General features: G+C 40.4%; 1 protein-coding gene across 1 annotated transcript; it reads left to right on the forward strand.

Annotated features, from left to right (window-relative positions):
* Positions 1 to 1,349: 1,349 nt before the first annotated feature.
* DDX21 (DExD-box helicase 21) lies at positions 1,350 to 27,408 on the forward strand. The gene is made up of 15 exons (XM_003409302.4): positions 1,350 to 1,505; positions 3,521 to 3,970; positions 5,413 to 5,488; positions 6,162 to 6,340; positions 7,902 to 8,019; positions 12,351 to 12,536; positions 13,589 to 13,734; positions 14,473 to 14,622; positions 15,273 to 15,434; positions 16,751 to 16,870; positions 18,425 to 18,498; positions 19,935 to 20,094; positions 20,888 to 21,022; positions 23,765 to 23,809; positions 24,404 to 27,408. Exons 1-15 carry the CDS (start codon positions 1,419 to 1,421, stop codon positions 24,677 to 24,679), a joined length of 2,364 nt encoding a protein of 787 aa, XP_003409350.1. The 5' UTR covers positions 1,350 to 1,418; the 3' UTR covers positions 24,680 to 27,408.
* Positions 27,409 to 27,939: the final 531 nt, after the last annotated feature.

Here is a 27,939-nt window from a genome sequence, read left to right on the forward strand (position 1 = left end):
GCTATGTGCCAGGCACTGTTTTTGAAATGCTGAGAACACAAAGATGGATAAGGCTCCTGGCTCAGGAATATCTGGGTGTAAGTTAAAGCATTGTTGCACATTTACATAAATTTATCTCTTAAAAAGGTAGAGATTGTGAAACACCAAACAATAAGCTGGTGAAACACGAGATTTTCCCTTAAAACTGTCAGATTAAAAAATGTGTAGTAAAAACTAATTTAATATAGAAATAAAACTGTTACAGCATTTTCCTTTGTGCCATAAAATGAAATATTTTAAATTGTTTTTCCAAGCACTTGTGACACATCTGTTTTAATAGCTCTTATTTACTGTGCACTACTAAACCCATTTATTTAATTTTCTCAACAGATCAGGTAGGTTTTGTTATCTGTTCCATGCATGAGAAACTCAGGTTCAAACTAAGTAAGGTGTCAAAAATCCCAGACAAATAGTGGCAAAGGTAGGTTTCAATGCCAGATATGATGAATTGTCTCCCAATACTCTGGGTCACTAGTTCTTCAGAAAATTTAAAACAGTCACAGATCACTCAATGGGTCACTTTTCCTCAACTGCTTGCATATGTATATTGTTTGATACGCAAGACTGGGGACCCCTGTTATTTTCTAATTGAGGGCTACCGCGGTCAGCAAAGGCGCTCCTTGGAAACTCTATGGTGCAGTTCTACTCTGCCCTATAGGGTGGCTATGAGTTGGAATCGACTCGATGGCAATGGCTTTTTTTTTTTTTTTCCTCGGTGGTTTGGGTGCCTTCTACTGGTCCCAAAGCTTGTGCCTTCAGAACAATGAACCCTTGTCTATCTCCTCCACCAGTCTATAAAGCTGCGCGGACAAGGCTTGTGTATTAACTGCTTCTGAATCCTAGCCCTTCTCTGCACACCTGACAGTGAATGCTCAGGGGATGTTTGTTAAGTGAACTGAACGTATGAATAAATTCTGGCGCTTACCTAGGCTCGTTAAGTGGCGGCGTCACCATTCGGAGTCTTCAGAGATGATCAGTCGCGCGCGTTTGTATGTGAAAGGGCTTTACAAATTTCTGCGATCTTAGTATACAGAAGAGCACTGAAAAGTCTCCATCTATCAGGCTGGGGTTGGCGAGAACAGTGTTTGAAAGAAAATACAAAGCTAACCTTTGTGGTCCTTCCCAGCTCTACCCTTTTGTAGGTGCCCCTCGTCCAGCCGCATTACGTGGTCAACTCCCTAAGTAACCCCAGGTAATGTCTGCGGCTGGTGACATGAACCTACCACGTGGTCCGCTCAGCCTCGCTGTGCGACCAGTTTCCGCCCAAAATGCTTTGCTACCGGAAGTGACGCAAGCTGGGTGGACTAAAGAGGTACTTCTGTCTCTTCCTCTCCACGCGGCTGACGAGCCCGGTTGGGTTATCGAGGTTGTCCTGAGTGATGCCGGGAAAACTCCTTAGTGACGCCGCTTTGGAATCAGACACGACCATGGGAAAGCTGGAGATACCGCCAAAGCAAAATGAGAAGGTGCCGCGGGGGGTTGAGGGACTCAGAGCAAGACAGGGCGAGGGGCTGGGCGCTGAGGACGGTGGGGCCCTGGAATCCGGGGAGGTGGCCGGGCTGGGCGGCGAGGACCTGGCGCGTCCGGAGTCGGGGCAGCCATCTCGGCAAGGGAGCCCCTAGGGAAGGTGTTGCCCGCCCGATGGAGCCGTCTCCGCCGCGCACCGAACTCTCCCTTTCAGCTCGGACGCATCCACCAGTCCTGGGGAGTTCTGGCAGCCAGGCCCGGGCAGATCGCAGCTGGAAAGCGGCCTGGGTGTCGCACGTGGTTCCCGGAGTCTGGGCTCCCGCATCTGATGGCGCGGAGTCGGAAGTTCACCGCCAGGACCCCGTTGGTTCAGACTTAATTCGGATGTTAGCGTGCTCGAAGGCGAATTGTAAATTAAGTCCAGGCAGTAGGGACTGACCTGTGAGATCTTAAACCTATCTACACGTGGGGAGGGATCTTTAGAGGACCGGCAAATGCTGGCAGCGTTAGCAGTGAAATTTTTTTTGCCGTAGTTAAGGGAAGTAGTTTGTTTTCTGAGAAGCAGCCCTTTGAAGACCAGGCATTTTAATTGCTCCTAATATTTATTGATCAGATTTTCCGTGGAAATGTAAAGAGCCGTGCTGTGGTGCTAACTGTACACCATTTTTTAATATAGGCCAGCAGTGCAATAGTGTTTAGTTATCTTGACAGCGTCTGCTTTTTGGGTGTCGATTTCTACACAGTGATTTAATTTGTGCCTGAGTTTCTATTCTGAGATAAGGTCAGTGGGAATGCAGATTGGCCCTGAACTTATTTTGTACATGACTTAGAGTACCTTTTCCCAGTTGTTTCTGAGTCTTTTTGATGGGGAGCTCTTACAGAATCAGCATTTTGGCATTGTGGGAAGACAAGGGAGCACAAACTTTTCTTCACAGTGGGAAGTTAGTGGTCCTGGTTTGCTTACTCTGCCTCAGTCAGTGTGTTCAGTGTGGGATGCTCAAATTAGGAGGGCACGACCAAACTCCATTATGTTCCAAAAGAGGCTCGTTGAGATGGGAAACCCACTCTTTTGGTGAGAAGAAGGGATGAAAGGACTGGAGAAAAGAAGCCTTTAGAGACCAGATTCCCACCCTCTTGTGAGAGAGAGGTTACCCCTAATCCGTGATTCTAGAACAGGGGCCAGGCCTGGAACCCATACCTGGAGTTTAAGGGAGGAAGATATCAACTCAGTATAATAGTGCATAGGCTGTGCCAGGCTACAACACCTGTCAAAGTCTGACTGTAATAAGTTTTCAATAATGTGAAAGGTTAGGGTCAAATTTCAGTTAGCCATATCTACCTGTCTAGTTTGGTTTTAGGGTTTCATCCCTTCCACTTATTTGTAACATGTGCTGTTTTCGTATGTTTTGTTTTACTTTAATTTAGGCACATCATTTTTATGCATGGGGTGATAAGTTGTGGGGTTTTACAGCCTTTTGGTTCATAAAGTATCTTTATGTAAGTTCATTTGCACTTGAAATAGATAGGCAAGGCAGATATTATTAATCCCTGTTTACCTGTAGAGGAATTCTAGTAGGTACAAAGAAAAGAAATCTGCTTAACATCCATCTATAGGCATTTTAGGACCCTGTTATTCTGTCAGTGTTACATTTGAATGTACTCGATTGCTTTAGTTTAGAGCTGTTAGAGCATCCCAAATCTCTTACGAACATTTGATTTATAGACTTGTACGACCAGCATGAATTGAATAGTTACTAAGAGCCACTCTTGATTTTCCAAGCTAATGAAACTACGGATGTATACTTAGCTTCATATAGCTAAGAAGTGGTGCTAAAAAAAAATACTAAGTTTGATCTTTGCCTTATTGTAAGATGAAAAGTACAAACACTGAAATGCCAAAAAGAAACTTTCATTCTTCATAATTATCAGTAATCTTAAAGTCATCCAGAAGTGATGTATTATGCAGATGTATAGGAGCTTCGTTCAATGTTCAAATTTCTGTTAATTTTTTTAGAAAGCTAAGAAAGAGAAGCCAAAATCTAATAAGACTGAAGAGTCAGCAGACGAAAAGGAGGAAACTAGTTCCCCCAAAGCTAAAAAAATGAAAAAGAAAGCAGAGCCTTCTGAAGTTGAGATTAATTCTCCCAAATCCAAAAAGGTAAAAAAGAAAGAAGAGCAATCTCAAGATGACGCTATGTCTCCTAAAACCAAAAATGTAAAAAAGAAAAAGGAACCTGTTGAAAATCAAGTTGGGTCTCCTAAAATCAAAAAAGCGATAAAAAATGAGGAGCCTTTTGAAAAAGAAATGGGTGCTCCTAAGCCTAAGAAGATAAAGAAAGAAAAGGAAATGAATGGAGAAATTGGAGAGAAAAAGCCCAAACTGAAGAATGGACTTCCTCATTCTGGACCTGCCTCTAACTCCAGTGAAGCCACAAGTGAAGAGAGTAATAGTGAACTAGAACAGGTAAGTTTGTATGTTAATAGATAGGGTGTATTTTTCCTTCTTGTTTCAGATTAAAAGGTAGGTAATTCCTACACATTCTGTTTCATAAGTGGTAGGAAATTCGTTGTGTCAGCATTTCATAGCGGTCCCTTGAGCTACATACAGAGTGAAACTTCATCTCATTTTTCAAAATTGTATAGGATCAAAATGCCTCCTTTGTAAATAAGCAGATTTGTTTAAGCTTGGGGAAAGTTTTCTCTCCTTATTTGCAAATCAGTAAATCAATAGGAGAGATCTTGTACAGGTGGAACCTAGCTTCCCTGGTTTTACCTCATCAGGATTAAGTGGAACTCCTGAAAAAGTATTTGCTTGATTGCAGAAATGCTTTTGTTCAGGCTCTTAACTAGCTGAAAGCCCTCGTGGCATAGTGGTTAACTGCCATGGCTGCTAACCAAAAGGCTGGCAGTTTGAATCTACCAGGCGCTCCTTGGAAACTATGCGGCAGTTCTACTCTGTCCTATAGGGTTGCTATGAGTCAGAATCGACTTGATGGCAATGGGTTTGGTTGCCATCAACAAGATGAGTAAATTTCTGTCTAACTTGGAAGCTAATTCTGTTACTACCTTTCAGAAATTCAGTTATCAAAGAAAAACATAATAAGCAATTTTCTGTGTGCCATGTATCAGAAGACGAATGTTTAAAAAATTTTTTTCCTGATTATAACAAATACGCGATCTAGAGAATTTGAAAAATTCATAAATTCCGCCCTCCTCCCCCAGAAAATCACTATAATTTCAGCATTCATTCATTTATTAAATATTAAGCATTTTCAAGGTACAGTGGTAACCTGTTACTAATTTTTTTTTTGTTTCCTTATGTAGTACTCTTTATATATACAACTATTTTTAAATTAAAGTTTTTAATGGCTATATAATCTATCAAACGAATGTTTAGAAATTCGGTTATTTAATCGGCATTCAGGCTTTTTACTATCAAATAATGCCACAAGGACCATCTTTGTTCATAAAATGTTCTTTGTTTTCTATGGATGTCTATGAGTGATATTGCTGTGAAAAGGGCTGGATGTCTATGAGTGATATTGCTGTGAAAAGGGCTGGTGACTTGTTCAACAGGGTGTTGACAGTCATATTCATTTGGAACGGCCATGGGATAGTTCTTAGTCGAGACTGAGTCTCCCTTTGCCAGCCGTGCATACTTTATGTGCAGTATATATTTGGTGTAGATTCTTTCTTTTGTTAAGGTTTTATAGATTATTTCCTTTTCAGAACTTGATTTACCAACCAAGCCTTTTGTGTCTGCTCGGTTGACTTTAAATTATTATGTCTACAAGGGATGTTTTAGAATAGGTTCCTTCATCTTCCTTAGGAGGGTTCTCTTTGTTAACTTGTAGGGGCAGAGTGATTGATTTCCTGTTTCCAATGCTGTCCCCCTTTACCCAATAGGAAATACCAGTGGAACAGAAAGAAGGAGCTTTTTCTAATTTTCCCATATCTGAAGCAACTGTTAAACTTCTCAAAGGTAATATTTTGGAAATACTATATCCATACATAAAACCTTATTTTGAAATGCTCTGCTATTTTGTGGGAGTGACCCAAGATATATTCTTATGCAGCCATGTAATGAGGCATTCCTGCCTGCTCAGTATAGGACTGTAGTCGCGATGGCCTTTACTGCCTCTTAAAGAAACAACATTTATTCAGAAGTGTAATGACTCATGTTGCTGGTCAGATTAAATGAGCAATGTCATGGTAGTGTTTTCTGTTTTATCCTCTAGGTTAATGACGCCAGCCTAACTGAGAACTTTAGTAGTCTGCCTGTGCACTAGCTACTTAGTCACAGATGCTAGACTATAGGTATTTTCTAAATTGTTAAGTGCAGCACAGTTTGGACTGCAAAGCACCTGATTTTCATATTAACACAAATGAGACTTCATAATAAGTGACTTATGCAATCTCTTAAATTGACAAATATTTACCATATTTTGTGCTTTAGAGTTTATCGATAGTTTTCAGTTGAGCAGGTTGTTTACTACCAGAATATATTTGAAGCTGACTTTGTAGAACTCAAAATTTGACCCGAAAGTAAAATTCCTTAATTCTTCAAGATCAGAAACATGGGTTACTTTATTGCCTCAGTATGGCTGGTATTTTAAGAATTGCTATATCAGGTAACAAGGTTAATGTGTTCACAGCTCGTGGGGTGAACTTCCTGTTTCCTATACAAGCGAAGACTTTTCATCATGTTTATAGTGGGAAGGATTTAATTGCACAGGCACGGACAGGAACTGGGAAGACATTCTCCTTTGCCATCCCCTTGATTGAGAAACTTCATGGAGAACTGCAAGACAAGAAGAGAGGCCGTCCCCCTCAGGTAACTAAAACATATCTCTAGGGCTCTGCATTGTCATAGAGGGGAACAAAAAACATCTCCTTAGTGTTGTTTACATACGTTTTATTTTTTATTTGGATCTCTTTAAAGTCACCCATTCTATCTCCTGCAGATAGAATTTTTTTTTTTTTTTTTTTTTTTTTAACTATCGACTATTGACTATAAAGGAGACCCTGGTGGTGTAGTGGTTAAGAGCTACAGCTGCTAACCAAGAGGTCAGCAGTTCAGATCCACCAGGTGCTCCTTCGAAACCCTATGGGGCAGTTCTGTTCTGTCCTATACGGTCACTGTGAGTCAGAATTGACTCGATGGCAATGGGTTTTGGTTTTATTGACTATAAACCTTGTATTTAAATATTGTAATCCATCCCTTGATTGTGATCACCTGTATTATTAATCCTCTTCATGTTCCCTGTCCCTGAGGGTCATGTGTTTTTGACCTTTCTAGAGAAGCCATTTTCAGTAGGGAAGCATGACTAGAAAGAGGCACTCAAAGAGGGGAAGAGGCCAACCCCTTTATTAGGATGGTGCTTGTTAGGCTCATTTCAGGAGAGCCTGGCATTTGACAAACCTTAACCTCACTGAATAACTATGGAGGAATGACCATAGGCTTTGGCTTCATAGAGGCCTGGGTTTGATTCTAGACTATACTTGCAGAAGAGGTATGTGACTTTGGTCGAGTTATTTACCCCGTTATCATCTTAGCTGTGGGGTCTCACACCTGTCTTTCTGTCCTGACCTCACTTGCTCACTGGCCTTCCAGTGTCCAGGCTTCCCTTTCATTAATTCACTTGTTTACTTCTATGGCCCTGGCACCTAGAAGAGTGCCTTAAACATGGTAGATGCTCAGTAAATGTCTGTTGGATGAATGCATTAGATTGTTGTTCTTCAAGGAAGTTTGTTTCATGCTGTTCCCTGCTCCAGGATCTATAGTGGTTTCTTGTTGTATGCCCTTGTGAATCAAACTCTGACAGCTTTAGGATTCAAAGCCCAATACAGTGTCGACCCTGCCTTACTTGCCTGGCTGTTCTACTCCAGATTCAGTATAGTAAAAAGGTTAAGGTCACAGGTATTGGAGCCTGACTGCCTGAGTTTGAATCCAGGCTCTGCCTCATCTTTAATACGTACCTCAAAAGGTGTTCATAAAAAGAATTTAGTAGAGCCTGAGACATTGTAAGGGTTCAAACATTAGCTATTATCAGCATTACTTCTTGCTCATATTTTTTTTTTTTTTCCTGAAATCCTATTCTTTAAAGACTAGGAACTCCATGAAACTTCCTCCAGTTTCTCCCAACTTGCTCCATCCAGCCTCTTGGAGCACCACACATTTAGGCATCTGACTTCTCTTCTGACTGGTACATTTTCTTCTGAGTATATTTGTCAGGAACCATATTAAATTTATGATCATTCTAGACAGACACACACACAGTACATTACAAAGCGCATAATGTTTTGAAAATACTTGGTAAATTCTGTTGAGCCTTCTGCTAAGAAACAAACACCACACGATACTTTTAATTCAATTATTAGCTTTTCCTTTTCAGGTACTGGTTCTAGCACCTACAAGGGAGTTGGCAAGTCAAGTAAGCAGAGACTTCAGTGACATCACAAAAAAGCTGGCAGTGGCTTGTTTTTATGGTGGAACGCCCTATGGAGGTCAATGTAAGTAAATCCAGAAGTGAGGGAAGAGAAATTCCATTGTTGAATATCCTGATTGGATTTCTTCTGATCATGACATCTGTCTAGTCATTTATGACATTTTTCTTTTGCCATTATTGTTTGAAGATGGTCAAGAACATGGTCCTGTTTGATGAGGTGCCAAATCATGTACACAGTCTTTAAGACTTCTTATTACCTGTTTATCTAAATGAGGACAAAGTCCATTTGAGCCCTGGGAACTGGAAAGTCAGAATCGAAGATAACACACATTCTCACTCCAAGAATTTGGATCTCTGTCCCTTATGCATCTTTCCTCCTTTTTTGCTGCAGGCAGGCTTTCCTTTTCTCTAGGCCCAAGGGCCAGCTGTGCAACCTTTGCTCCCATAATCCATTACTTCTCAGTTCAAGACCTGGAAGCTTTATTATGTAGAGCAGATTCATAATTCAAAAGGTATATAAGGGATAAAAAAAGGTCTTAGCTTTGACACATAAGGCTTGTGACTCTTTGGTGGAATGAGCATAGGTTTTGGCATCTAAAAGACCTCGGTTTGATTCTAGACTCTATAGGGTAGTTTTGGGACTCTTAAGTTCAAGTTGCTTAATTTTTCTGAGCTTTAGTTTTCTCATCTGTAGAACAGAGTTAATAAACCCACCTTGCAGGTGCTGTAAGGATTGAATTGGAAAATGTATGTAAAGTGCCCAGTATCCCAAGAGTTCAAAAGGAATTCCGGTAAAAGCTGCATTATTCCCATCTCGTCCCAGTTACGGTGAACTCTAGTTTCCTGAACGTACCAAGTTCACTCGCTTCCACGTTCCTTTTTATTATTATTATTATTATGCTTTAAGTGGAAGTTTACAAATCAAGTCAGTCTCTCATACAAAAATTTATACACACTTTGCTATATATTCCTAATTGCTCCCCTGCTAATGAGACAGTTTACTCCTTCCCTCCACTCTCTATTTTTGTGTCCATTCGGCTAGCTTCTGACTCCCTCCACCCTCCCATCTCCCCTCCAGACAGGAGATGCCAACATAGTCTCGTGTGTCTACTTAATCCAAGAAGCTCACTCTTTGCCAGTATTATTTTCAGTCCCATTGTCCAGTCCAATCTCTGTCTGAAGAGTTGGCTTTGGGAATGGTTCCTGTCTTGGGCTAACAGAAGGTCTGGGGACCATGACCTCCAGGGTCCTTCTAGTCTCAGACCATTAAGTCTGGTCTTTTTACTAGAATTTGAGGTCTGTATCCCACTGCTGTCCTGCTCCCTCAGGGGTTCTCTGTTGTGTTCCCTGTCAGGGCAGTCTTCGGTTGTAGCTGGGCACCGTCTAGTTCTTCTGGTCTCAGGCTGATGGAATCTCTGGTTTATGTGGCCCTTTCTGTCTCTTGGGCTCATAATTACCTTGTGTCTTTGGTGTTCTTCATTCTCCTTTGGTCCAGGTGGCATGAGACCAATTGATGCATCTTAGAGGGCCACTTATGGAAACCCTGGTGACATAGTGGTTAAGTGCTACGGCTGCTAACCAAAGGGTCGGCAGTTCGAATCTGCCAGGCGCTCTTTGGAAATTCTACAGGGCACTTCTACTCTGTCCTATAGGGTCACAGTTCTACTCTGTCCTATAGGGTCGCTATGAGTCGGAATCGACTCGACGGCACTGGTTTTGGTTTGGTTTTGGTTTAGATGGCCACTTGCTAGCATTTAAGATCCCAGACGCCACTCTCCAAAGTGGGATGCAGAATGTTATCCTAATAGATTTGATTATGCCAGTTGGCTTAGATGTCCCCTGAAACCATGGTCCTCAAACCCCTGCCCCTGCTATGCTGGACTTGAAAGCGTTCAGTTTATTCAGGGTTCTTCTTTGCTTTTGGTTTAGTCCAGTCGTGCTGACCTCTCCTGTACTGAGTTCTTTCCCTTCACCTAAAATAGTTCTTATCTACTATCTAATTAGTGAAAACTCCTCTCCCTCCCTCCGTCCCTCACCCCTCTTGTAACCATCAAAGAATATTTTCTTCTCTGTTTAAACTATTTTTTTGAGTTCTTATAATGGTGGTCTCATACAATATTTGTCCTTTTGCAACTGACTAATTTCACTCAGCATAATGCCTTCCAGATTCCTCCATGTTATGAAATGTTTCATGGATTTATCACTGTTCTTTATCAGTGTGTAGTATTCCATTGTGTGAATATACCAAAATTAATTTATCCAGTCATCCATTGATGGGCACCTTGGTTGCTTCCATCTTTTTGCTGTTGTAAACAGTGCTGCAGTGAACATGGGTATGCATATATCTGTTCATGTAAAGGCTCTTATTTCTCTAGGGTATATTCCAAGGAGTGGGATTGCTGGATCGTATGGTAGTTCTAGTTCTAGTTTTTAAGGAAGTGTCAAATTGACTTCCAAAGTAGTTGTACCATTTTACATTCCCACCAGCAGTGTATAAGTGTTCCAGTTTCTCCACAACCTCTCCAACATTTATTATTTTGTGGGTTTTTTTGGATTAATGCTAGCCTTGTTGGGGTGAGATGGAATCTCATCGTAGTTTTCGTTTGCATTTTTCTGATGGCTCATGATCATGAGCATTTCCTCGTGTATCTGTTCGCCACCTGAACGTCTTCTTTAGTGAAGTGCCTGTTCACATCTTTTGCCCATTTTTTAATTGGGTTATCTGTCTTTTTGTAGTTGAGTTTTTGCAGTATCATGTAGATTTTAGAGATCAGGCGCTGCTCAGAAATGTCATAGCTAAAAACTTTTTCCCAGCCTGGAGGTAATCTTTTTACTCTTTTGGCGAAGCCTTTGGGTGAGCATAGGTGTTTGATTTTTAGGAGCTCCCAGTTATCTAGTTTCTCTTCTTCATTGTTAGTAATGTTTTGTATACTGTTCATGCCATGTATTAGGGCACCTAGCATTGTCTCTTATTTTTTCTTCCATGATCTTTATTGTTTTAGATTTGATATTTAGGTCTTTGATCCATTTTGAGTTTGTTTTTGTGCATGGTGTGAGGTATGGGTCTTGTTTCAGTTTTTTGCAGATGGATATCCAGTTATGCAGCACCATTTGTTAAACAGACTGTCTTTTCCCCATTTAACTGACTTTGGGCCTTTGTCAAATATCAGCTGCTCATATGTGGATGGGTTTATGTCTGGATTCTCAATTCTCTTCCATGTATCGGTTGTTGTACCAGCACCAGGCTGTTTTGACTACTGTGGCGGTATAATAGGTTCTAAAATCAGGTAGATTGAGGCCTCCTACTTTGTTCTTCTTTTTCAGTAATGCTTTACTTATTCGGGACTCTTTCCATTCCATATGGAGTTTTACCTACCTTCTTCGGGAGTTCCTGGGTAGTGCAAACAGTCAATGCTCTCAGCTACTGACCGGAAGATTAGAGGTTCCACACAACAGAGAACCTCTGAGGGAGCAGGAGAGCAGTGGGATGCGGACCCCATATTCACGTAAAAAGACCAGACTTAATGATCTGACCAACTCTTCAGGCAGGGATTGGACTGGACAGTGGGATAGAAAATGATAGCGGTGAAGAATGAGCTTCTTGGATCAAATAGACACATCATGAGACTGTGTGGGCAGCTCCTGTCTGGAGGGGAGATGAGAGGGCAGAGGGGTCAGAAGCTGGCTGAATGGACACGAAAAAAAAGAGTGGAGGGAAGAAGACTACTGTCTCATTAGGGGGTGAGCAACTTGGAGTATATAGCAAGTGTATATAAATCTTTGAGAGACTGACTTGATTTCTAAACTTTCACTTAAAACGCAATAAAAATAAAATAAAGAAAGATTCGAGGTTCCAGTCCACCCAGAGGCATCTCAGAAGAAAGGCTTGGCAATCTACTTTTGAAAAAAATCAGCCATTGAAACCCCTGTGTAGCACATTTCTACTGTAACACACATGGGGTCTCCATGAGTCAGAATTGATGGCAACTAAATACCTTCTTGAAATACTTGCTGTTCTATCTTGTCTTGTTCTTCCTGTATCTGCTCACTTTATATAGAAAAAATTTTAATTCCTTAAGATTCTTAAAAACTCTCATTTTGTGAAATCTTGACACTTGCCACTGATGAAGGAAGTCATTTCTTTCCTGGTGCTGCTGTCCCTCATGGGTGCATTTTTCTACTACGGCATTTAATACACTGCACTGTCCTTTCTTACATGTTTCTTCCGCTAGGTTAAGAGCTCCCCAAGTGTCTCTGTCTTCATTACTTAACGTATTACCTTGTACTTCTAGTTGTTAAATATTTGTGGAATAAGAATGCATTTAATTAGTGCCCCACACTAATAAAAGGGCTTATTTAAAACCCAGAAAATCTTATCATTGGTGTTCTTTATAGTTGAACGCATGCGGAATGGGATTGACATCCTGGTTGGGACACCAGGTCGTATCAAAGACCACCTACAGAATGCCAAGCTAGACCTCACCAAACTTAAGCATGTTGTCCTGGATGAAGTTGACCAGATGTTGGACATGGGTTTTGCTGATCAAGTGGAAGAGATTTTAAGTGTGGCGTACAAGAAAGGTAAACAGACAATTCAAGGAACTGAGAAAAGGAGCCGGAGGACGGGCAGACTTCTCACAGTTAAATGAAGCCTTAGGAAATTGAAAGGGACTTATTTTGTTCGGGAAAACTTGAGTTACAAAAGAAAAATAGATCATGATTATCTTACAACTACAATGGGGAATAATTGGGAAAGTAGGAGCAAAAATTCCACATTTTACCATCTCAGTATACTTTGCTTTGAGTGTATCTCTGTCTGCGTGTGTGTGTTAACTATAATCTTACTGTACATATAAAGAATCAGCATAATTGTTCATGATGTAGTTGTGCTGTGATTTAATTCAACCATCTGCCTGTCGCCCTTCCAATTTTTAGTCTGTAAATTATTCTGCCTGTAGACACTTTTATACAGAATACTTCTCTCACACCTCGGTCAATATTTAGAATTAGTTCCTTAGGAGAGATTTTCAGAAGTGGAATTTCTGAATTAAAAGGTATAAATAGTTCATGCTCCTCAGTATACATTGTCCAATTGCTGCCCAAAAAGATGATACCAGCTGACTCTGCCATTTGAAATATATGACAATGCAGTGGCGCTCTGTAGCAAACTAATAAAAGGGAGGGGGGACTCTAACCTCACAAAATATTGAGGAAATGCTAGGGAGAGTATAGAACCTATTCTGATGTTTCTTATAGGCTAGTTACTGGGTGATAGTAGTTAGGCGTTGGCTGCTGACCCAAAGGTCAGCAGTTCTAACCCCCCTTGGAAACCCTTTGGGGCAGTTCTCCTCTGTCCTTGTGGTTCATAAAGACCAATGGTCAGGAAACAATAAATTTAAAATTCTTTTGGGGTTGTATGAGGGGACCCTTTACATAAATTATTTCAGCAGTATTTCTTCTGTTTGCCCAGTGGGAAAACTCTTTCACTTTTTGAGTCCTCAAAGCCTGGCCCAGAGCTTGGCCTCAAGTAGTTGCTGTTGAATGTTGATGGGCCCTGGTGGTACTGAGTGAGGAGACATATGGTGTAGGCTTGTTTGGGTTATTTTCATACTGACTTTTCTTCCTCCTCAAAGATTCAGAAGACAATCCCCAAACGTTGCTTTTTTCTGCAACTTGCCCTCATTGGGTATTTAATGTTGCTAAGAAATACATGAAATCTACATATGAGCAGGTGGACCTGATTGGGAAGAAGACTCAGAAAACTGCAATAACTGTGGAGGTAAATGATTTATTTAGTTGGCAGTATTGGTAATAAGTTGTGTGTAATTTTTTCCTGTCTAATAGTACCAAAACTGGCAAATATAAACATTTCCCAGGTAAATATGAAATCTGTGCGAAAAGCCAAGTGTAGATATAAATCTATTTGAGTTTTATATATTATCTGTGTTTTTTAAATTCATCATCTGGTAGCCTGATTTCAGAGTGTTTTGGAACCTAAATCTGTTTGAATTATGTGAACAGGAGGAAACTACACTTAAAATTTAAACACTAGAGGGCAGCAGAGAAATCCAGTGCTTCATGTTGAAATTGTCATCGTCTTGGGGTTTGGTACCTAGATGAATTTATCTCACCTGAGGAATGGGCATATACAATAATTGACTATTGATTGTGTTTTCTAAGTAGATGTAGGGACAAAATAATACAATACAAATACTTGTCAGTTACTTGATTTCCTTGTAGGAATCTAGGGAACAGTATTTCTTTTCCTGTATTTCCCTGGTTAGGTCAGAAAACAGAGAAGCTAGATGCTCTTTGGAGAAAGGGGCGGTGCAGAGGGACAAACCGTGTTGCTCTCTGCTTTAATGATTTAATTTTTTTCTCTAAGGAGTTGTGCCAGGAGTCTGCTGTAGTTGGGCTTCTAGTACCAAAGATCTTAGACCATTAGTGTTGACCAAGTGATAGCAGATTCCAACGAGGCTTTAATAAATAGTTCCTTTTTTTTTCTTTCTTTTATAAGCATCTGGCTATCAAGTGCCACTGGACTCACAGGGCAACAGTCATTGGGGATGTGATCCGGGTGTATAGTGGTTATCACGGGCGCACGATCATCTTCTGTGAAACCAAGAAAGAAGCCCAGGAGCTGTCGCAGAATGCATCCATAAAGCAGGTTGGTCATTCCCCTCGTGCCCACAAAACTAGGCCATCAGCAAAGCGTCACCTTGGACATACCTGCTGTCAGGTCGTTTTTTGTTCATTCGGTAACTTCCAGTTTAGGTTGGAAAAGGAAGGAAGCTCTTTCCATTAGTCGTCAGAGTGTACATGTTATTGCTTATCTAACCTGTCTGCGTCATACATGAGGAAAGGGTAGCTCTAACCCTAGGTTGCAAAGACAAAGTAGGTTTGATCCCTGTGTTGTTGTGATGTACCTTGGTGTGTATAGTTGGATACAGTTGATAATTTAGGAAGTGAGAATTTGGAAATAGGTGTGAGGCTTGTTCGTTTTAGGCACGTGTTTCTCCCTTTATAAAATTTTCAGTGGGAGTATCACCAAAATGTGAATGTCTTTTACAGGCCTAACTGGTAATTAGGCCTGTTTTGTTGTATCCAGGGAAACCCCGGTGGAGTAGTGGTTAAGAGCTTCGGCTGCTGACCAAAAGGTCAGCAGTTCAAATCCACTAGGCGCTCCTTGGAAACCGTATGGGGGCAGTTCTCCTCTGTCCTTTAGGGTCACTATGAGTTGGAATCGACCCGATGGCAACGGGTTTGGTTGGTTTGGGTTATATCTGGTATCCTTATGCCTGTTTATTTCTTTGGCAGGATGCCCAGTCACTACACGGTGACATTCCACAGAAGCAAAGGGAAATCACCCTGAAAGGTTTTAGAAATGGTGCTTTTGGTGTTTTGGTGGCAACCAATGTCGCTGCACGTGGGTTAGATATCCCTGAAGTTGATCTGGTTGTACAAAGCTCTCCACCAAAGGTACGTATTTTATACTCCGTTTTGTTTCTCTTGAGTATTAAAACAAATTACAAGTCATATCATTTATTTTCATGTGATTAGTAGTAGTTATTTCTTGAGTTCTGGAGTGCTGTAGGTGATTTTACAAATGAACCTTTTGTGAGCCTCTTCCTTCAGGGCTGACAGTTGAGTGGAAATGTTAGAAGCATAACTTCCAATTAGAGGGAGTCGTGAAAGGCCTCACAGAGGTAGTGCATTTCCCAGCTGGATCTTGAAAAATGGGTGCGTCCAGCTTGGATGGGGCAAGGGTAGGATAGAAGGGAGAAGGCACAAAAAGTATCATGAAGCTACCAACATCCAGATAAGAGGTGCTTAGGGTTGCGGGTGATGGGAGTTTCTCAGGGATGGCCCTGAAGCATAGTTTATGTGGTGTGGACAATGCTTCACATAAATAAAAGTCAGTCTAAAGGAACCTGTTCCAATCACTTCATACATGAAGACCCAATAAAATCCCCCCAAGTTGACAACCCATTTAAAGGTTGTTTACACGGATGGAAAAAATACTTTATTACTGCGAATTCAAGGACCCCTGGTAGCACAATGGTTAAGTACTCAGCTGCTAACCAAAAGGTCAGCAGATCAAACCTACCAGCAGCTCCGTAGGACAAAAGACCTGCCAATCTGCTCCCATAAAGATTATAGCCTAGGAAACTCCACGAGACAGTTCTACTCTGTCATATAGTCAATATGAGTCAAAATTGAGTTGATGGCACCCAACAACTATGAATTCACCAATTCTTTTAAATTAAATTGCACTTTTCTTGCTAGCGGTGGTAATCTGTATAATTTTTTAAAGTAGGCCCCTTCAGTGTTGATACACACATTGTCTGTTGAGCCTGTAGACCTGCGCTATCCCATATGGTAACCACTAGCCTCATGTACCTGTTGGGCTTGCAGTGTGGCCTGAATTGAGATAGATGCTCTAAGTGTATTATACACACTTGGTCTTGAAAACTTGCAATAAAAAAAGAATGTGAAGTATCTCATTGCTAACATAGCGTTGAAATGCTAGTACTTACATAGATATTACTTAGATGTAATTACATACATGGCTCTGTTGAACAGTGCTGCTTTCAACACTGCTTATTACACATTTGCCCACAGGGTAGGGACCGCTGTTCTAGACAGTTTTGCAAAATTGTTTATCATAGTTCTTTAGTTTAAACTGAGATAGTAACACCCCACCCCAGGTATATAACTGCCATGTTAGCCAGTTAGACTGCTCAGGGCTTTGTCTCTTTGTTGTTCATTGTCCCTTGTGTATTTTACTTCAACAGGATGTGGAGTCCTACATTCATCGGTCTGGGCGAACGGGTAGAGCTGGAAGGACAGGAGTCTGCATCTGCTTTTATCAGTATAAGGAAGAATATCAGTTGGCACAAGTGGAGCAAAAAGCGGTAGGTAAAACTGTCTTAGCTTTGTTTCAACAAATACTGACTTCTAAAGCCAATCTTTGATTTTGTTATTCGGTTTCTATTAAACCTTAAATGTTCTGTATGTTGTCTCAATATAAAGCTCATTTTGAAATAGCTTCACATTCGAAAGCACATATTTCTTTTTCATATTTATACGGGGCAGTTCTACTCTGTCCCATAGGGTCACTATGAGTTGGAATCGACTCGACGGCACTGGGCACTGGGAAGGGATGTTTTGATGTTTGCAAGGTAGGTTTCAGACAATGACAATGAGAAAATACCAAAAATATTTAAACAAAAGAGGCTACAGGAATTGCTCAAAGACCAACAAGATGGAAGTGTGGCAAAGGGACACAAGAGCCAACCAGAAGGAGCTCCCAGTGGCCAAAGCTACAACAATTTGAGCAACAAAATAACATTAAAAACCAAATCTGTTGTCATCGAGTTGATTCTGACTCATAGCAACGCTATAGGACAGAGTAGAACTGCCCTGTAGGGTTTCTGAGGCTGTGATCTTTGCAGAAGCGGACTGCCACATCTTTTCTCCCATGGAGTGGCTGGTGGGTTCAAACCTCTGACCTTTTGGTTAGCAGCCAAGCGCTTAACCACTGCACCACCAGGGCTCCTTTAAATAGTGCTGCATTGTACTATAGTGTTAAATACTTTGGTATATGAAATTATATACCAAAGTGTAAAATGAGTATTCATGAGTTCATACTTATAAATAAATGATTGAACAAATAGAAAAAGCTAGTGAAGAGACTAATTTTCTTACAGGCGAATTCTAAATAATTTATGTAGATTCTTCACCCTCCAAATGGAGCTTAATCTCTCCACCCCTCCTGGCACCCCCCACCCCCACCTTTAGTGACTTGCTTACAAAGAATAGCATATGGAAAGGGGTGGGATGGGGCCAACTTTATAGTGGAAAAACCTGCCACATACTGCTTGGGCCAGGTGATAGGCATTAACTTTATCAGTGAAAAACATGTACCCCTGAAGAACAGTGTTAACCTCTGTTATTCCCCAAAACCCATAACCCTAGTCTGACCATGAGAAGAACCTCAGACACCCTTGAATTGAGGAGTAGTCTACAAAATACCTGATCAGAACTTCTTAAAACTTAGGAAAAACAAGGAGAGACAAACTATCACAGCCCACAGGGGCCTAAGGAGACATGACGACTAAATGTAATATGGTATTCTGGATGGGATCCTGGAACAGAAAAAGACATTAGTGGGGAAACTAGTGAAATCTGGAGTTTAGTTAATAGTAATGTTAGCATGTTGGCTTCTTAGTTGTGACAAATGTGCCATAGTAATGTGAGATGTTAACAACAGGAGACACTGGGTAGGGGCGGGGTACACAGGAGCTCTGTGCTGTCTTCACAGCTCTTCTGTAAATCCAAAACCATTCTAAAATTAAGAGTTCATTAAATTCATTTGGTATGTAGAAAAAAGATTCAGGGGCTGCTAATCTCAATGGAAACCGTTGATGGTAACAGTGTACATTAAATTGTGGTTCATTTTCTTGCAGGGAATTAAATTTAAACGAATAGGTGTACCTTCTGCAACAGAAATAGTAAAAGCTTCCAGCAAAGATGCCATCAGGTATGCTCCCAATCACTGCTCGAGTCTGTTTTTAGACTCTGCTTTGTGCAATAATGAGATTTGAGCTTTTGAAAGTTGTTTTCTTTATTGTTCTTAAAAACTTATACCTTGCTTGTTAGAAAAACATTCAAACTTTGCTGAAGTATAATTTGGAAAAGTGAGCAGTACCTTTGATACAGTGTAGTTGTTTCTCATTTGGAGATTGACTAGGTTGGATCACATATTATACTTCAAGCCTTCATTAACCCAGTCCCCCACCTAGTAGGAATGAGGGTTATTTCCTTAAATTCTGGTTTCCTAGTTAGTAGTAAACATCTAGACAATGAAGATGGAGTTCACTAGAAGTGGTTTTCAATGGAGGTGCTACAAGCATTTGGAGCAAGACATTTATTTATTGTGAGGTACTATCTGTCCTACAATTTTAAGGATGTTGAAGCTGTTTAGCATCCCTAACTTCTGCCTCTGTGCAGTGTCCTATCCTGGGGGGTGGGGGGAGGGGATGGCACATTGCATTATGACAACCAAAAAGGTGCTAACTCATTTCCAGATGCCTCCTAGCAGAGAGCTGCAGCCCTGGTGGAGAGTTTGCACATCATTTTTAGAGTGCTTTCCACGATTACTATTACAGATACAGGAAATGCTTATTAAAAAATAGGCAGGGGGCGTCCATGATTCAAGGAAGTATTGGGTAGTGTCATATCAGTTAATAGCTCTGGAAAGTTATTCAGTTGAAAGAAACTTTAACTATAGTTCTCCCGTTTATTTTAGCCGGGAATACTTAAAGTAGCGGTCAGACAGAGTTCCCTAGGATGCCAGTTAAGGAAATTTGGGATTAGATGGCCAGAAAGGAGGAAGGAGACAAAGATGCTGGTGGTGTGTTAGAGATTCTCTGTAGAGGGACACCCCTGCCACAAGAGGCACCTTGTATAGTCTTGCTAATCTACATACTGAATGGTCTCTGTCAGCTTCGGGGTGTGACGTTTATTACCACCAAGATCATGGCTCCTTAATTAGATGTATAGTCTCATTAAGGTCCATATCATTTTTTACCTGATTTTGGAGACTTTTTCTTTCCTTTATTTCAAAATGGAAATAGCTGTAATATTCTCTGATCCCAAAAATGGCACGTTCGTGATAAAAAATGCTGAATATTATGAAAGGTGTAAAAAGGGAAATCAGCATAATCCTACCACTAGAGGTAATTATATTGCTATATATCCTCAAAGCCTATTTTTATGGACAGAATAAATGTATGATAAATATGATTTAAAAAAAAAAACAGGTTTTGTCACACCATATTACCATAAGAATTAGATCGTGTGCTTTGCATCAGAATGAGTCGGTGTTAACATATGTGAAAGTTTGGCTCTGGGAAATGAAACCTGTCCACTTTACCATCCTTTTTCTTAACAAACATACTGTCAATCAAACCGTAGGTATTTGGACTCTGTGCCTCCCACTGCCATTAGCTACTTCAAGCAGTCAGCTGAGAAACTGATAGAGGAGAAGGGAGCCGTGGAAGCCCTGGCGGCGGCACTGGCCCACATTTCAGGCGCCACAGCGGTGGACCAGCGCTCCTTGATCAGCTTGGATGTGGTGAGGGTCCATGTCAGATCCCTGACAATTTATAATTGGGAGTTTGAGCAGGAATTTGAAAGGGTTCTGTTTAAACTTCCAATTATTTTAACTTTGTCTTGAAGGTAGAAGGGTATTAACTGTATTTCCATGTTTAGACACACAGATATGTATGTATAGATAATACCATAGAGACAGTAAGCAGATGAGTGGTTGCCAGGGGCTGGGTGAAGGGAGGAATGAGAAGCGACTGCTAATGAGTACGGGTTTTCTTTTTGAGGTCATGAAAATGTTCAGGAATTAGATAGTGATGATGATGGCACAACCTTGTGAATGTACTAAAAACAACCGAATTGTGTATTTCAAAGTGGTGAATTTTATGGTACATGAATTATATCCAATTTTTTTTAATCCTAAACACACGCCTGTAACACCTAGAAGCTTTAGCAGGCGTATGCATTTTCCTCCCTTTTGTTAATTGAAATTTTAATTGAGACGATTATGAATTCACATGGAGCTATAAGAAACAGTGCAGAGATCCTTTGTACACTTGGTCTAGTTTCTCCCAATGGCAGTAGTTGGCAAAACTATAATAGAATATCACAGCCATGATATTGACATTGACACAATCCAGCAGTCTTATTCAGAGTACGCTCTTTCATTTTACTTGTATTCATTTGCATGTGTATGTGTGAAAAAGATGTGTATGCTTCTAGGAAGAAGTTTTCTTGAAATTTCTTAGAAACATGAGGGCAAGTGTTTATTAATTAGGTTTGCCTTTGAGGCTTTAATCCTGTGTTCTTGCTTCCATAAGGGCCTTGTGACCATGATCTTGAAGTGCTCAATTGAAATGTCAAATATTAGTTATGCTTGGAAAGAGCTTAAAGAGCAGCTGGGTGAAGACATTGACTCCAAAGTGAAGGGAATGGTCTTCCTCAAAGGAAAGCTGGTAAGGCTGGGCCCCCTGTCGTGACCTTGCTTTGGTTTGGTAGTTTTTGTGGTCAGGAAAACACAGTATGGTAGCTTGTCCCTGTTGTGTGGGGATGCCACATCTTTCACTGTATTCTTCTTTGGGCAGTCTCAGCCATGACTCAGTGACAACTATCTGTATCTCCAGCCTGAACCATTCCGCAGGCAACATCAGACTTGAAATCCAACCACTTCCCTGACATCTCCACCTATGTGACTTATTAAACTAAAAACTCCAAACCCGTTGCTGTTGACTTGATCCTAACTCATGATGACCTCGTGTGTTATGGAGTAAAATTATCTCGTCCGGTTTTCTTGGCTATAACTTTTACAGAAACAGTTTGCCACGCTTTCTTCCACGGAGCTACTTGTTGGGTTCTAAAAGCCAACCTTTAGGTTAGCAGCTGATCTCAAACCACTTGGTACGTAGCTTATTAAGTACCTTAAAAACAAACTTAATCAAATTTAAAAATCTCACGCTCTTTCTTCTGAGTCCTGCTCTCTCAGTTAATGGCACAGAAGATTAGCACAGCAATTCTCAGACATTTTGGTCTCATACATAGTCCCTTTACATTCTTGCCAAATATTGAGGACCCCAAAAAGCTTTCGTTTATGTGGGTTATAGGTATTAATATTTACCATATTAGAAATTTAAAATGGAAACTCTTGAATACATAAGAATATATAAGCCCACATTCTGTTATTCATCAGAGCAGTGATGGCATCACATATTACATGGTGTCAGAGAAATGCCTCTGTTTCCTTGTGAAGAATGACAGTGAATGGAACCCTCAAAAGGTCTCAGATTTCCAGGGATCTCTGGGCCACGCTAGCCTAGTGGACCAAAATCACACTTTTTTTCAATCCTTTGCATATACAGCCAGTAACCATAATTGGTTGGAGCCACTTTCCTAAATGTGGTCTCCTCTTACCAGCAGTTCTTTGCTACAGCCCTTGTCATTTCCACATTGGGGCATGCACTAGCCTTTTGTCTGAATCCCTCCAAACTTCCATTCTGCTACCAGAATAATCTTTTAAAAACTGTATGTCTGTATAATCTTTTAAGCAACTCCACATAACCATAAGTCCCGACTCTTTAATTTGGAAGATAAGATCCTTCATGAGCTGACTCCTGCCCCCTGTACCAGCTTCATCTCTGCCTCATCACCACCAATACCCTTTACTCCGGTCATGTCACGTACACCAGGCATTTTCTTATCCTATCACGTGCTGAACCCGCTGTTCACACTATCCCTTCCTTCCACTGTGTCCTTTATGGCCTGACTCAGTTTAAGTCTCCCTGTGAAGCTTTCCCTGGCCTTACCAGGGAGTATCCTTATCTCTACTTTGCGTAAATTTCATTCAAGTAAATTTTACCTTCCTGTGCTTTCTTACTGGTAGGCTCAAGAATGATATGACCCACGCAAAGGCAAAACCAGTTTCTAGTTTTCTGTCCCCAGTAATAAGCGCCTGGTATTATACTCTAAGTACTTAATAAATATGTGAATGACTAAAGATTTCACGTGGACAGCAAAATCCATCAGTGCCTGATGCTACCTGTGGTTATAATTGGGCAGGTGTTGGGCGGTGGGGAGGGCTGTTCCTCACAAGGTTGCAGTTAAAGACCACCAAGAAAGAGGAGTGCCTGTCTCAGTTACAGGTGTCATTCGACTGTTTGGGGAGACCGTGAGACAGGAGGCCTTCCATGATTTGAGATGATGATGCTTTTTATTATCAAGGGTAGTGTCCTTTAAGGTTTACCTTTTTTTTCTCCAGACTTTCATAGGAGACTGAATTACAAAAAACTGGGAAATTAACAGTAGAAGGCTGTTTATTTTTCTGCTTTAAGTTAGGTCATCCTGAATCGCTGATACTCCTTTCTGGTGGAAGGCAGTGTGTTGTAATGATTTTAGGCCATAGGTTTCGAAGACCAGATTTTCAGTACCTTACTCCACTAACTGGCTGTGGGGCCTCAAGTGAGTCGCTTAGCCTCCCAAGGCTGTAAAATGTAGCTACTGGAGGATTAGCACAGTGCGGTGGCCAGGAATGATCTCTGGTCACTTGGGAAGGTTTAAATTGCTTTAAGGTTGAGGTTTTGTTTGTTTTTGTTCTTAAACATTCCTTAATTCTCGTAAAAAAGACCAGACTTAATGGTCTGAGACTAGAAGGACCCTGGAGGTCATGGTCCCCAGACCTTCTGTTAGCTCAGACAGGAACCATTCCCAAAGCTAACTCTTCAGACAGGGATTGGACTGGACTGTGGGGTAGAAAGTGATATTGGTGAAGAGTGAGCTTCTTGGATCAAGTAGACACATGAGACTATGTGGGCATCTCCTGTCTGAAGGGGAGATGAGAGGGCAGAGGGGCTCAGAAGCTGACTAAATGGACATGGAAATACAGGGTAGAGAGAAGGAGTGTGCTGCCTCATTAGGGAGAGAGCAACTAGGAGCCAGGAGCATATAGCAAGGTGTATATAAGGTTTTGTATGAGAGACTGGCTTGATTTGTAAACTTTCACTTAGAGCACAATAAAAACTTAAAGAAAAAAAACACACACACAGATATTCCTTGGCTTCCTGTTATTGTGCTGTTAGGAGCTATAGTGTAGTGGCCTGGGTCTAAAGTTCATCTAAAATTAATACCTGGTGCTGTTTGTACATAATACCTGGTCTTTTCTAATATCACCTAAGGTTGAATTAACTTCCATTTGCTTTGATTTCTAGGGTGTTTGTTTTGATGTCCCTACTGCAGCAGTAACAGAAATACAGGTATTTTTTCTTTCTTTTCTTTTCTTGAAAGTTGAACTAAACATATAAAAAAATGTTTATTATGGAAAATACAGAATAATAGAATGGGAAATAATAGTCCTACTCCCATTACTCAAAGACAGTTGAGAATTCAGTTTTGGTATATTTTTCTTCTAGTCCTTTTATCCTCATCTTTTTGTTGTTGAGTTTGCCTGATTTCCTTTCTTCTGAGTTGTTAAAGAATACCTACTTCACCCCACACACACACTTTCTAAATGTTACCAGGATCATCACAGACACCTTTAATTGCTGCATCTTAGTCAGCAGTGCTGTGAGAACTGTTTGTGCGTGATGTATTTGTTTTAGTGCCTTGATGACAACTGGATACCCTGTAACAATTAAATTGAATAACCAATACACAGATAAAGGCTACTTCTCTTAGTGAAACTTGGGCTACGGAAGTCAGTAGTACTTTTGACCAGCACTCTTTGAGCACTTAGCTTATTGTCATGATTTTTCTTTGGAGAAAAGGCAAAAATCTTGTCTTTCTCAAGTCTTTTTAAGTGAAATTCAATAAAAGTCAAAGCAGGTGAAAATAAAACCTTCTTCCAACAGGAAAAATGGCATGACTCACGGCGCTGGCAGCTCTCTGTGGCCACTGAGCAACCAGAACTGGAAGGACCGCGGGAAGGGTATCGAGGCTCCAGGGGGCCGCGGGAAGGCAATCGAGGTTTCAGGGGACAGCGGGAAGGAAGCAGAGGAGGCTTCAGAGGACGGCGGGAAGGAAGCAGAGGAGGCTTCAGGGGACAGCGATCAGGAGGTGGCAACAGAAATAACAGATTCCAAAACAAAGGCCAGAAGCGGAGTTTTAGTAAAGCATTTGGGCAGTAATTGGAAGTAGAGGATTTATATGACAAAAGAAAACTGTATCTGGCAACATGGAACTGAACTGGCGTTTTTCATGCATAGTTAAAAGCACAGTGTGCTTCCTTCTACCACTTGCCCATCAAGGAGACGGGCTTCACCTGTGTTGTTTTGTCTGTCTGATCGTTCTCACTTGTAACTCTGTTACTACTTCTGTATCAGGTTATCCTTTTGAAAAGGTGTATAAATTTATTACGTTTTTATTCTAACGGACTGTCTGTAGATTACAAGATAAAGTCAAGCATGTATCTGCCTATGCTTTCTAAGCTGCCCTGTCTTTATACTGGAAAGTGTCTCTTGAGGGTGTCCTTCTCTAAATACCTAAGGGAATGCAGCAATCTCGGAAAACCCACTCTGAGCAATCAAAGCTTTGTTCTGTAACTGGCATTTGTAGGCCACATGCCAAACAGTTGCTCCTGTGATCCTATAATATGTCTTTTGAGAGTTAATACTGAGCAATATTTTGAAGCAGGATTTCAGACTTAGCTGGGTTTGTGATACAGTTTATGCCAAGGTGTGCTTTAGACTTGGAGGATGGTGGGACATGGGAAAAAAGACAATACATAGATTCGCTGTAGTTTTTGTGTACACTTTGATATGATTTTAAGCTTTTCAACCTACGGGGAATCATACTACTTCAGTGAATTCTTACTTCACATACATATATAAAGATGTACATTTTAATGGAAAGCAGGTGTCTCTAAGGAGCTCCAGGTGTTTTAAGATGACTCCAGAACTTCCTGTGTAAGTAAGGAGGCTGGATAACTGGTGCTTGAATGGTAATGTACTCCACTTCTTCCTATTGGAAGATTGACATTATTTACCAAGAAGGAATTAAGGGAGGAGGGGGCACAGGTTTGCACTGCAGGTGGTTATGTCCAAAAGTCCACTGAAAATATTTTTCACACACAGGAAGGAAACTAAATTCATAGCTGTTCAGATTTGAAAAAAGAAGTGAAAATGCATGATAAGGCATTCTTTTAATAGTGAATACTTAATGGAGCATTGTTTTTAAGGTTAACGTAGTGAACACAGTGGGGTTTTTAGGTGTAATGATCCAATTTAGTTTCTCAAAGGGCTGGTTCCTATACCCACAGCATAGGACCTGTTTCTTTAAATTAAACTGCTACTCCATTGAAAAGTTTTACGACTTCCTTTTCAGACTAACCATATGGTTATTTTGAGTTGTTTGATAAGAGGGAACTGAAACACTTAATGTAGCCCCAGGGCAGGTACCGCTTCACTTTGTTCCCAGATATTACTTCCCTGGGAAATGTTCTGTCTCCATGGTCCAGGAGCTTAAAGAGTGGCATAGTATTTTACCCTTTAATTTCTAGAAATTCAGTACTGGGAGTCTCAGGGAACAAACCATAATAGGAGAGTTTAATTATTTTGAACGAATCACAAACAAGTAAAACCTTCTTAGGTTCATACTTCTGTCACTTAGTCCGATCTTTATGTCTTCACTCCCTCTTACTTGGTCACAGTGAGGGACTCTGATAGCCAGCTAGACTCTGGATTCTTTGAGGCAACATCCTTCTCCTATTTGAACTTCATTTCTGTCCTTCAGTCTTGACGGCATGTTTCTTGCACTCTATTCTCAGAAATTCTTTTGGCTTTTATTCCTCGATCTACTTGTCAGTTTTGTCATTTCTCCCCCATCCTTCATGGTCTCCGTTTAAGCAAGGGAAGGTGTGTGATCACTCAGCACATGTGCCTTGTATAATATAATTTATTAGATTCTTTTTTTGCCCAAATATGGGACATGCTTTAATAATACAAAACATTTCATGATTTGGATAGGGATGGGTGCTTTTTCAGCAGGTTAAAAGGGCCTGGTACCTGTCCTATAGGAATGGACAGCCAAAACTTTGATGTGAATTAGCCTAAAGAAAGAAAAATCCGACATAAATCAAGAATAAGAAGGAAAATTTCTAGGGATTTCACTTGATGCACCTTACTTTTAAGAAAAATGTGGCTATTGGAATAAGTGAAGATTTTCCTGGATCCCAGAACTCAAACCATATTTATAAATGTATAATTTAGCTACTTTTAGGCTTAAATAGCCTTTGGCCAGTCTGGGAAATGTTACCATTTTTACTGTTTTCTATAAAGCAAATATTTTCCAGTATATTTATCAAACAATCCAATGGACTTTTAAAATACAACCCATTTTTAAGTTGGAGCTATCTGTACTGCGCCTTCTCTACAGTTGTACATAAAATGCAGTGTCTTTACTGTAAAGTTGAGTTAACATAAGATACAGGTTTATGCCATAATAAAGACATTGGTACTATTTACATTTGTGTGTGTGTGTGTCTTGTTATAAAATGAAAATAGCTTGAGATTTTTATTACAAAAATAACAAATGTTAGATGTAAAAATCCAAACAGAAAAAACAAATAAGTAAAAATCACCCCAAATTTCATGTTAACATTTTGGTGAGTGTCTCTTCCAGGTATTCAGTTGCAAAATTTGAATCATTCAGTTTTATGAATTGCTTTTATCCCTTTGATACGTTGTAGACACTTGCCTGTAAGTGCAGATCTACAATGACATTTTTTTGATGAGTGCATGGTATTTCATAGTATAGATATGGCAATGTATATTTAACCAGGACTCTGGATAGCCATGTTGGCAATTTCAAATTTTTCACTGTTAAAAACAACCCTAAAATAAATATCTTGGTATATAAATCTTTGCATATCCTGTTTGACTGTTTCCTTAGGATAAATTTCGAAAAGAATTTCAGGGTCAAAGTGAGTGTGTATTTTAAATTCTGGTACAAGTTGCTCTCCCAAAGCCGTACCAATGTACTGTCCCACCCAACAACGTGTGAGAGAACCTGTCACTCCACATCACTGGGACACTGGACTTTACCTGGCCCTTACCACTTTTTAGATGGAAGACAATATTTCATCATTTTTATTTGCATCTTTTAAATTGAGGACTAACATCACACACTGGCCATTTGTATTGTTTTTGGTAATAACCTATACATTAATCTTGTCAGTTTTCTATTGTGATCTTCATTGGTTTGTAAGCTCTTTGTATATTAGCGATGAGCAGGTTATGTACTAAATAACTGGTTCCAATTTGTCTTTTAAATGTTTGTAAGGTGTTTTAATATAAAGTTTTATATGTTTAAGCAGTTGGAACTACCAGTCATTTCCTTTGTAATTTCTGGCTTTCCTGTTGTGCTTAGAAAATTATTTACCTCCAAGGTT

This window comes from Loxodonta africana, chromosome 16, assembly GCF_030014295.1.
Source record: "Loxodonta africana isolate mLoxAfr1 chromosome 16, mLoxAfr1.hap2, whole genome shotgun sequence".
NCBI classification, from domain to species: Eukaryota; Metazoa; Chordata; class Mammalia; order Proboscidea; family Elephantidae; genus Loxodonta; species Loxodonta africana.

Coding starts and splice junctions, on each gene's coding strand:
- DDX21 (XM_003409302.4), top strand. CDS start 1,419: ATGCCGGGAAAACTCCTTAGTGACGCCGCTTTGGAATCAGACACGACC. Junction 15,435..16,750: donor TACAAAGCTCTCCACCAAAG/GTACGTATTTTA, acceptor TTACTTCAACAG/GATGTGGAGTCCTACATTCA. Junction 20,095..20,887: donor CCTTGATCAGCTTGGATGTG/GTGAGGGTCCAT, acceptor TGCTTCCATAAG/GGCCTTGTGACCATGATCTT.